Below are 11,335 nucleotides of genomic sequence, written 5' to 3'. Positions count from 1 at the left end.
CAGGCGCAGGGTCTCACAACGCTCAACGAAGACCCCGTTTCTGTACCTCCCTCATCAGGGACTAGGCAGCCTTGGCCGGTTCTCGCTTCACGCGCATTGGCTCAGGCAGTCTCCCCGCCCATGTCCGCCCGCCAGCCAATGGGCATGCGGGATCCGGGTCCACACCCCCGCCGCGCACAGCCCCGGGCCCGCGCCGCCGAGTGACGTCACGGCCCGGCCCCCGCACGTGACAGTGGCGCGCCGGGCTCCCGCTGGCCGTTGGGCTCCCGCTGACTGCCGGGCTCGCGCCGCAGAGGCAGGTGAGGCGCCTGTGGCCACGCGGCAGAGGGCGCGGGCCGAGGGAACCAGTCGTGGGGGCGCGCGCGCATGGAGGCGGTGCCGGCGGCCGCCTGAGGACAACCGGGAGAGCGGAGAGGCCACCTCGTGCATCCGTCAAGCCGCCTCGAGCCCGCGGCACCCGGCGGCTCCGGGCCGCGGAGCCGGCGCGGCCATGGCGACGGGCAGTCAGCAGAAGGAGAACACGTTGCTACACCTCTTCGCCGGCGGGTGAGTGTCCCGGCCCGACTCCGCGCCCCCGCGCCGCGCCCTCGGTGCGCCGGGGCCGGTTACCGGCCCTCCCGGGGCTGAAGCTCCGCCTGCCGAAAGAGGAAGTCCCGGCGTGGGGGTGGTGGGGAGCCCCGGGGGGAGCAGGGCCTGTCCCACCTCCTGGCCGCATCCCCAGAGGGTGATTTTACGCCGCGTGCGCCGCGCCCACGCCCACGCCCACCCCCATCCCCACGGCACCTCCAGCTTTTTCTCCTTTTAAACAGTTAGTGGCTGGTCTGACGAGTGTCACTCGGGGGCGGTCCTGCCAGGCCATGCTGCACTTAACGACCCTCTGCCTAGATTCTCCTCCTGGGCCTTTTCCCGAAGGCTCTGGGCGGTCTTGGGGATGCTTAGTTTGGCCCGGGAGTCCCTCAGGGTAGCGCAGGGGCGAGTTCAGATGGTCGAGAGGGCTGCCGGTATTGGGCATCAGCAGGGGCCTGGAAAGTGCTAGTGAACCGTGATGCAGCGGTCAACAACCTGTGGGAGAGCTGATGGGGGACCTCGGGACTAAGTGGAGTCGGGAAAGTGTGCTGAAATGCTTCTCACCTGCTGGTTGAAGCGTCCAACGTCAGAAACAACATTAAATCTAAGATGTGCCCTGTTTTGAAGTATCATTAGCTTAATCGTCATGGCACCTTGAATTTTTTCAGTGGAGGCAACGTATTTTTAGGGAGGTGGGGTGGTAGGGGGTTAGGAAGGGAGCTGTTGTTTTTGTTTCTTTCAGAAAATAAAAGTAAAAATGTTTTGTATTAGTAATTTGCTTTCTTTTAATACAACCTTTGGGTCCTTTTGGAGTCTTCTAGATGTTTGGAGTCTTATTTGAGGACCTCACAGGCCTGGCACAGCCATTTTTAAGTGTAGGACATTCTGCATAAAGTAGAATTTATCCTGGATTATTATCTTGATTTGTGTATTTTAGTTGCAGCTTAGTGTTTTAGTTACTACCCAGATATGTTCCTTATTACAAACAAGTAATGGTTGAGAATTTATTTGCAAAAATGACCATGATGAAAGTGTTCCTGAGCGCTCTGTGCTTTTTATCGTAGTGGGTTACCCAGTTACGTTGTTTCTCCGGTCAGAAAATTGGTGGTTCTTCATACACAGGAACGATTTCTCATTCACCTCTTCCCTATCAATCCCCCTCCTTTTGCTTCATCTCCCCCTTGATATTTACTTTGAGAGTAACACAAGGTTTGGGGAGGGATTCCTAAATTAAGACAGTACATTAATTTGTCATTGTGGGGAATTTTAAACAAGTTGACAATGTTATTTAAGTCATTTCTCAAGCTAAGAAGGATAGCTAATCATTTTCTTTTTAATGATTTTATACTCAGTGATTTTGATTTGCAGTTTTTAAGTGAGGTGGTCTTTAAAAAAATTCTTGTATTGCGAACTGGGAGAGTTACTTGCTCTGGAGCAGCCTCTGTGAGGCTTGCTTGGTAATTGATTCCCCTGTCGACATGAATCTCCCTACACGCCCTTCACAGTGCCCTCTGGGTGCTGATTCCCCTCCCGGAGCACCAGCCTCTTACCTTGTGATGGAGGAAAACTGCAGGAGCCAGCACAGCTCTGGACTGATTAAAACTTGGAGTTTATTAGAGGGGTGCCTGGGGCTATTGTATTTAATAGGTTTCCTTTCCTTCATTAGCAGTTTGGGATTCCTTGCAGATATTCAAGAAAGAAAATAAATCTTCGAAAAGGATGCTTTCAGAGTAACTAATTGGATTTCGACTCATTCCCACTAGCCTAAAATATACTACTTCCATTTCTTTTAGGGAAGATCATTAAAGGAGCTAAGTATCAAATGGGTGTGTCATGCAGTGAAAATCAGTGGTGCAGTGGTCCCCCCCTGTGTGGTAGAGGGCTGTGTTGCTTTGCTCCAAGTAACTAGTTTCCACTGTTAAGCTGGCCTCTTTCCAAAGAACTGAGTACTTTCTTTGAAAAGGAGGCAGAGCCCCTGCTTTTTAAGGGGTGCTCTGTGACATTTCTCCTGATTATTGAATAGCCATTGGAAACTAACATCAAACAAGTTTAATGCTATAACTAATTCATGATACTGAGTAAATTTTTTTATCAGGTATAACAGGCTTATGAATAGTTGAAAATTAATTTTAGATCCTGGAAAGTAAAAACTACACCCAAAATAACTCACTGTCTTTTAAATTTCTTTAAAAATTTTTAAGCAGTTTTATGTGTTCTTTGCAAGGCAAAAATACTCCTAAGTTAACCTGTAATAGTTATCTTTTTAATATAGTGTTGCCTTTTAAGAAAGAAGAGAACTGGAGGAGAAACACCCACAAACCAACACCTAGAAATAAGCACTTAAGAATCAGGTCTGTGTGTGTATGTGCACCAAATGTCATTTCGTAGTTAATTTTAAAATAGGCTCCCGGGCTTCCCTGGTGGCGCAGTGGTTGAGAGTCCGCCTGCCGATGCAGGGGACACGGGTTCGTGCCCCGGTCCGGGAAGATCCTACATGCTGCAGAGCGGCTGGGCCCGTGAGCCATGGCCACTGAGCCTGCGCGTCCGGAGCCTGTGCTCCGCAACGGGAGAGGCTACAACAGTGAGAGGCCCGCGTACCACAAAAAATAAAATAGGCTCCCATTCTTTATACATTGCTTCCTCCTTAGAAATATGTTGGGTTTTGATGGCAGCATGGTAGTGAATTCTCTGAGTGTACTCCTAATCAATCGTTACTGTTCTGTGGTTGCAGTGAAGAAGGTAAATAGTTTCCAAGCCCAGTGACAGGAATTCAGGGAGGCTCTTACAGTGATTTATGACAGGGCTACCTAATTTATTCTGATTACATAATTTCTTTCTGATCTTTCATTGCTAATTTTTTGCCTTTATAAACTGGACATCCTTATGTGTACCTGTGTAGTTGTCTGATTACTTCCTTAGGATAAACCATTAGAAGTACAATTGCTGAGTCAAAACACATTTTTAAGGCTTTTGCTAGCTACCAGCATCTTCATAAGCCATCTCTTAGGGTGGTTTGCTTCTGTGTGAGGGAACCTCATTCATTTGATGTCGATTTTTAGTATTTTTAGGAATTCTGCTGTTTTCTGCTTTCTCTCCTCCTATCCCCAAATCTGGGTAGTATTGTTGTCAAAACAAAAAACCTAAACAAATTTTTTTGTAAACCTATCATTCCTTTTCTACTGTTTAAACCAGACCATTAAGAGAAACACTGAAATCCTCCGAAGTGGCCCTTCTGTGTCTAGGCCTTATGTCTGTTGAGAAAAATCTCTTCTTAAACTTTCCCTATCAAATGACTTGGGAATTCTGGTTGTGCGTGTAGTGTTAGTGACGTCCTTCGTCTGCTGAACAAGCAACCAACGTGGCAGGGTGGCGATTCAGGAGAGTACTCAGCACCTGAAATAGCTGTGCTAAGCTGCTCTTAGATTAGAGGTTGATGGCCTCGATAATATTGCATTAAGTCTTATTTTTATGGCATGGTTTTGTCATTAAATGTACTTACATAGCCTTTAAAATGTATTTTAATGGGGATACGGTATGTCTTTAAGGTTTTTAAAATATGTAACCTAAGATAATGTTCATAATTCAGTACTTCCCCCCATTACAGACAGCTGTCACCTGGTGTACTCCTATACTGTCCTTGTCCCTGCCGATTTAATCTGTATCAGCTAATGGTTAGTTTTGAAGTGTTAGACACATGTTAATATATCTGCTAAGGAACGATGTAGAGAAGATGCAAGATTTATTTGCAGTGATGAAAGAAGTTTTGATATAGTGTGCCCATTTATCTTATATAAGGCTTATATAAATGTATTAAGGCTATAAATTAACTTTGATTTCATCCAGTGTATTTCATATATGTGACATTTTTAAAAAATTTATTGTGTTTGGATGAAAGATTCCTGCTAGAATTTAAGCTTCATGAGGGTAGCACCCGTGTCTGTTTTCTTCACTGGTCCATCCTAAGTACACTGCCCACCCCACATGTTAGAGATACTTGTTTAATGAGTAACTAATTGATGTGGCCTGTTAAATTGTCCCAAATAAAGAAAAGCAGTACTTTATTTGTGAATTATGAACATGGTTCTGTAGTAAGATTTGCTGAAACTGAATTGGCATAAGGTAATATTATTTTGGATTTGTGTGTTTGTGAAAGATAATGATTCTCTTCAGATTCAGCAGGTACTGTAGAGGTTTTTTTAAATAAATTTTTTTATTTTATTTAGTTAGTTTTGACTGTGTTGGCTCTTCGTTGCCGCACGAGGGCTTTCTCTAGTTGCGGAGAGTGGGGGCTACGCTTCGTTGCAGTGTGCGGGCTTCTCATTGCAATGGCTTCTCTTGTTGCGGAGCACGGGCTCTAGGCGCGCAGGCTCGGTGGTTATGGCATGCAAGCTCAGTAGTTGTGGCACAGGGCTCAGTAGTTGTGGCTCGTGGGCTCAGTAGTTGTGGCTTGCAGGCTCTAGAGCACAGGCTCAGTAGTTGTGGCCCATGGGCTTAGTTGCTCCATGGCATGTGAGATCTTCCCGAACCAGGGCTCGAACCCATGTCCCGTGCATTGGCAGGTGGATTCTTGACCACTGCGCCACCAGGGAAGCCTACAGAGTCTTTTTATTCGGGTGCTGTTTCAGATTTTTTTTTCTAAATGAGGTAGAATATAGAAAATGGCATCTAAAGGGTAGTTACCTGCATCAAAAAATATGCGGTTTGCTTTTACTGAGTGAATACAGAATTTGCATAATCAAAATCTTCTGAGCCCTATGCTAGGTATTCAAATAAAACATTCCAGATAATTGTGTATAAAGAGGCACTCTTTTTTTTCAAGTAGTGACAATAGAGGTAGCAGATGAAAAGGAGGAAATTACCAAAGCTCCAAAGATTGGGATCACAGGGTGTCTGGCCATATTATTAGTTAATAGAATCCATATTGTAGTTAATGTATAAGCTGTGAGTCTGGAAACCAGTTTACTATCAGTTGGGTAGCAATTATAATAAAGAGCATCTTGGTCTTGGCTTTAGTGTCTAAAATGAGTGAGTATATAGAAAACAGCTTCTTGTTGAAAACATCTAGGTTTTAAAATCTTCCTTGTTGCTTGAAACTCAGAGTTAAAAGGTAAAAATTTGTGTACATAATTTAAAAATTTTGTCTCTGATCACATAAAGATTGTAGATTAATGTAGTGTACATACTGTAGTAGTAATAGTCCAGTTCTGCTCTGCTGTAAAGTGGAGGGGAGGAGTCTGATCCACAGGAGGAAGAAACAAGCAAGCTCTATGTGGGTAAAGGTAGACAGTTAAATACATCTTTATGTAATAAACACAGGACTTCAGTTCTGGGCCGGGAGAATGAGAGAAGGTAGAGAATGAGGGGAAGGGGAAGGAACAAGTAGTAAAAGATGAAAAAGGTGCAGAAAAATACAGGTAATGGGTTTTTTTTTAAGAAAATTAGGCAAATAGGTTTCAGAGAACAACTACCTCTTGTGGCTGCTTTGAGACATGTGTAATTTAACTGCTGAACAAGCAGCAACGTGGCAGGATGGTGATTCAGGAGAGTACTTAGCATATTTTAGTGGTCCAGGATATGGGTATCCAATCAGAATTAGTCAGTTTCCTGACTGTGTGATGCCAGGACCGCGTCACCATGAAACTCAATGTCGAATGTGACTTTTCCTGCCTTCTGAGCATTGGCTACCAGGACCCTCAGCTGAACCTACTCCACGACTTAGCAGGAGGTGGCAGAATTTGCCTGACTGCCATTGACCGCTGCACCCCAGGCTGTATATGCAGAGCAGAAAGCTTATGGTTGTCAGCATCGTGGCGTTTGGAGTGTTGAGAGAGGCTTTTCCCGTCACTGTCCCCTTCCCTGTCACCAGCCCCTACTGGTCTATAGATTGAGGGAGGTTGTGAGGCTGAGAGATGGGCACCTTGCTCTGTGTCCAGAGGCGTCCTGAAGGTGGGAGGCTGCTGCATTATCGGCCCATGCCAGCAGCATGAGAAGGGGCAGTGTGGTGTGCTTGGGAAGGACGTAGGGCTGACTTCCTACCCAGTGCCAGTCTTGTTGCTTCATGGTGGGTGTGGAAGGACACTAGTGGGTTCCATTGGCTTGGTGTCAAGAAGCATGGGGACCAGAGGAAGGAAGGACACCTAGTGCTGCCTGCAAGGTTCCCAGGCCAAGTTAGGCCAAAAGGAGATTGGGGGCTGGACTGCTGGTGGGCTGAATACAGGGGTTCTCAGTGTCGGGGCTCTTGGGGAGATTGAGCGCCACCCCAGGGAGGCCTGCACACCATTTACACTGACTCATAACGTTCTCTGAGGCCACCAATGTACGTAACACATGGCCAGGTGGACCCACAGCTAGACCTGGACCATTTACATAAGACTGCTTCTCTCCCAGTCCTCGTGCCCAGAGAGCCCTAAAAGGAAGGGAAGAAAAAAAAAGACGGAAGAGCAGACCAAGTCCCCTCAGTGTGTTCATGAGACTGAATCTGAACAGCTGCAAGGGTAGGAGAGGCAGGATTCGGTGGAGCACAGCTGAAAAGCAGTGCCAGGGAGGACTGGCCAACAGAGCGGAGGTCTACACCGTCTCTGAATGGAGATTCCTGAAAAGCTCCGTTAATGCCTTCTGCAGAGTCAGGGTGGATGGGGCTTCATCCCAGCTAGTTGACCGGGTGAGGGGCCGGGCTAATATTGAAGGTCTTTGCATTGAAGAATTGAGAATTGACAGGACGTTTTTTTCCTACAAAGAATATAATTTGTTGTACTCTGAAGTGCTTTGGACTCAACTTGACTAAATATCTCTAGAAAATTTGGAAAGCCAATCTAGAGAAGGCAGTGTTTTGATTCATATGATGTTATCTCCTCAGACTGATGAATGTCCAGTACATGTGGTTCGTGAAGAAAGAAAAAGCAGTTGAACTGAAAGATTAACGTTTAAAATTCTGCTGTGAAATGTCTTAAATTTCAGGAAGAATCTTCTTTGGACAATTTAGTTTAATGTCAGAACTTGTCTTCTAATTAAGAGTATTTTCGTGAATTTTTATCCAACACAGCTTAATGATTTAAAATATCCTTTGGGGGGACTTCCTGGCAGTCCAGTGGTTTAGACTCCGCACTCCCAGTGCGGGGGGCATGGGTTCGATCCCTGGTCAGGGAACTAAGATCCCGCATGCCAACCTGCATGCCCAGCCGTGCAGCCAAGAAAAAAAACAAAAGTCCTTTGGGTATTTTTCATCTAAGATTTTTTTTCCTGGTAGATGAGGAAGGGCTTAGCTACTGAGTTTACAGCTGGCAGTGCTTTCCCAGTTTTTAGTTGTTCCCCGCGATGCTGCGAGGCTGCCTCATCCCTCTTGTGGGAGAGGCACCTGGAGAGCCTCAGCTTGCCCTGAAGGAGGCCAAGACCTTTTCACCACCCCACCCCTGCCCTGGGCACGGTGTGTAATGTGTAGAACGGTGGCTGTGGAGTGAGTGTGGCCCACCATCCCCAGGAGGTGCCCGGCTCGCTATCGCTGGGCGTTCGCTTTGTTAGCAGGCACCGTCCGGCAGCCCATCCTCTGATCGGTGGCGTTGGTGTGGATGACAGTTGGCCGAGGTAAGGAGCAGTGCTGACCTGGGGACAAACCAAAGGTGGTTGACCCGTGTCGTATTGGAACTTTCTGACTTTCTGTTGAAAGAATTTACCCAAAGCTCTGTTTATTTTTTTATTTTTATTTTTTTTCAGCGACATGAAGTCAGGTTATTGACTTCAGATATTTCTTTATCTTACTCTGGAGCTTGTAAGTTTTCCATTGTTTAAAATGTTATACTGTTTTTCAAGCACATGGCTCTTTTTTTAAAATATTTATTTGGTTGCACTTGGGTGTTAGTTGTGGCAGGTGGGCTCTTTAGTTGCGGCACGCGGGCTTCTTAGTTGTGGCACGCAAACTCTTAGTTGTGGCATGCATGTGGGATCTAGTTCCCTGGCCAGGGATCGAACCCAGGCCCCCTGCATCGGGAGTGCGGAATCTTAACCACTAGAGGAGTCCCGAACCTGTGCGTTTTAATGCCAGGGATACAAAGGTGAATACAACGCAGGTCCTGATCTTCAGTGTTTTCCAAAGAGTAGAACCTGTGTCGCTGGTGGTATGGGGGTGGCTTTAGATGGTACAGGACATTGTTACCTAGAACCAGCCCATCAGACGTGCAGTTTCGTGGATATTATTGTTTAAGAAAAGATGAAAGTAGGTATTCTAGGATAAATAGGTGAAAAATATTTAAATTTTAAGTTCAGGTAATATTTCAATATGAACAAATTGTAAAGGGTAGTTTGGGGAACGCTGACCCACAGAGACAGTGCATCTAATGAAATCTCAGAGGATGAATTGATTAGTTCTGACTGAGGGAAACACAAGGACTTAATGATTAAAAAGTAAGCTTTAGTTTGATTTTCAACGGAGTCCAGATTAATCAGATTTTAATGAAAATCTGGGTTGTAATAAACACTGATTTTCAAAATAGTAGCATTACCTGAATAACTATTTTGTTTCACTGTGAAAAGATGCATTCTCTAGAATATTCATTGCAACATGAGAGTGAAATTGGAAATGACATGAATGTCTAACAGTAGGAAATAGGTTAAAATATTTTACACTGATAGAGAGGAATAGTATGCAATCATTACAAATGGTGGCGTAGGTGTCTATTGACGTGGAAAGACATTCACGATATCTAGATAAGAAGAAAAATATGTGAGATTGAAAAACCACTAATGAAAAGCCCTAAAGGATGTACTACCGTGTTAACTAACAGTGGTTATCTTTTTAAGCTGCTGGGATTTCGACTAATTTTTTTTTAAACTCTTGGTATGCTCTAATTATGAGATGAACATAGGTACCTTTTTTTTTTTTTTAACAGAGAAAAGTTCAGTTTCCCATTTCATCTGTGTACAGAACAGTATAGCTTTTCTGATCCTGTTGTGATTTCTTCTCTTACAGGTGTGGAGGCACGGTTGGTGCTATTTTCACTTGTCCACTAGAAGTCATTAAGACGAGGTTGCAGTCTTCAAGATTAGCTCTTCGGACAGTCTATTATCCTCAGGTTCATCTGGGGACCATCAGCGGAGCTGGGATGGTGAGACCGACGTCAGTGACGCCTGGACTCTTACAGGTTCTGAAGTAAGTTCAGTGGCGGTTCCAACTCCTACCCCCAGCCCCCCGCCCCCACTGTCAATGCAGAATGTTTATCAGGCCCATCGGATGGAATGTTCTGTTTGTACAGGCTTTGTCCAAATTTAAGAATTAGGTTTCTGTACCAATACCTTTGAACTTTGACCTTGCTCTCTTGGCCTGAGGGCTCCCTGTGTGCACGTGATCAACGTCCAAGGACAGTTAAAGTAAACCTAACAAAGCAAACCCAACATCCATCTTTAAACTGTTGCATCAATGTGTTGCTCTTGCCCCAAATCTTCTGAGGGCTAGCGAGAGGCTCGGAGGTGGTGGTGAAATTAAAATTTTTTAAATTACACAAGAGGAGGGTTGTGAATATTTTAAGAGGAAGTAATATGGAAATAAAATGTTGCAATTTTTTACTTTTTATTTGGAAATAATTTTACATTTATAGAAAAGTTGAAGTATATATTTAGTAAAACGGTCTTTAAAATTTTTGTTTCATACCTAGGCTATCTGCCTAATTTATTATTTTTACTGCATTAAAATATCTCATTTGTTTACAAAGTAGCTAAATATTCTTAGGTCAAATTTGGCTCATCAGTCTCTATGTGTAAGGCAAAATCAGTAATTCAGAAGAGCGCTTGGCAATGTCTGCGTTTTAGCTTGGGGCCTTGTGCTTTAAAAGAGATGTTCAGTAAATGATAGTTGAATTTGACTACACTGATATTCAGAACTCTAGCACTGATCATTGGGAGAGCATGGGTTCAAGAGAGACACAGCTGTGTATGAGTGTGCATGTTTAATTGGGAAAGTGTTAGAAAAAGATGCAGTACAGTGGAAGTGCTCTGTCGTAATAACCACAACGCTTTGCACTTTGGGCAGAATTCTGTCACATTTTAGATAAGGCAGAATGGATTGGAAAGCACTTAATTTATTTTTAGGTACGTTTTGTTTGTAAAGCCGACTTCTGAGTCACTCAGGCACCCATGCCAAACACACGTACGAGGGTGCGTCCAAGCTCGGGCAAGACTGGGCGGCAGGGCCAGCTGCCGAGGGCAAGGTCCCAAGTGGGAGAGTCAGAAACCCAACTCGGGAAAGAGGCGGCTGCTACCCAAGACTCGAGGAGAATCTTTTTTTTTTTTTTTTTAATTGAACGCTGAGAAATGTTGGGGAGGCACAAAAGGCAGAAAGTTAGGGGCAGGCGCAGGGAAGGCGGAAGCACAGAGATGGGAGGCACGCTTTTGCTCTCAGTAAGGAGAGAGACAAGCCCGTTTCCTCCAAAAACATGGCTCTGAAGACACCCCATCTCGGTTCGCCTTTTTATAAGTGTAGTCACTAGCAGTGTCTCAAATGACGCCTTTCTTCTGAGGAACTTAAGATGCTTTGGACCTAGTGAAACAAGTAATTTGCCAATTCTGCTAACATCCAAGGTGAACTTCCTCTTACATGCTTGCCAACAACTCATGACTAGTGGATTCATCTACTTACTGTAACTGGGAACTCTTGCCCGGAAGTTGAGGGTGTCACCGGCGCCAAGCCCATAAGGTAAATGGGACTGCTTCTCTAGTTCAAGTGTTTCAGGATGCGTGTTCTGCGCCCCCAGTACCTCTGTCTCTCTATCTCCAATAAATC

The 11,335-nt window shown here is 45.0% G+C and overlaps 1 protein-coding gene across 2 annotated transcripts in view; it reads left to right on the top strand.

Annotated features, from left to right (window-relative positions):
• Positions 1-242: 242 nt before the first annotated feature.
• Positions 243-11,335, top strand: part of SLC25A33 (solute carrier family 25 member 33) — a 30,751-nt gene continuing 19,658 nt past the window's right edge. Inside the window, exons 1-2 of one of the 2 annotated variants that reach the window (XM_033432869.2) lie at positions 243-546; positions 9,530-9,709. In XM_033432869.2, coding sequence (XP_033288760.1) covers positions 491-546; positions 9,530-9,709 — 236 coding nt within the window. In that variant the 5' untranslated portion in view covers positions 243-490. The remainder of the gene's footprint in view (positions 547-9,529; positions 9,710-11,335) is intronic. The other variant, XM_004272364.3, reaches the window with a different exon arrangement.

This window comes from Orcinus orca, chromosome 1 (genome assembly GCF_937001465.1).
Source record: "Orcinus orca chromosome 1, mOrcOrc1.1, whole genome shotgun sequence".
Taxonomy (NCBI): domain Eukaryota; kingdom Metazoa; phylum Chordata; class Mammalia; order Artiodactyla; family Delphinidae; genus Orcinus; species Orcinus orca.
Note: the sequence above shows the minus strand (reverse complement) of the source record. Positions and strands in the feature narration are given on the sequence as shown.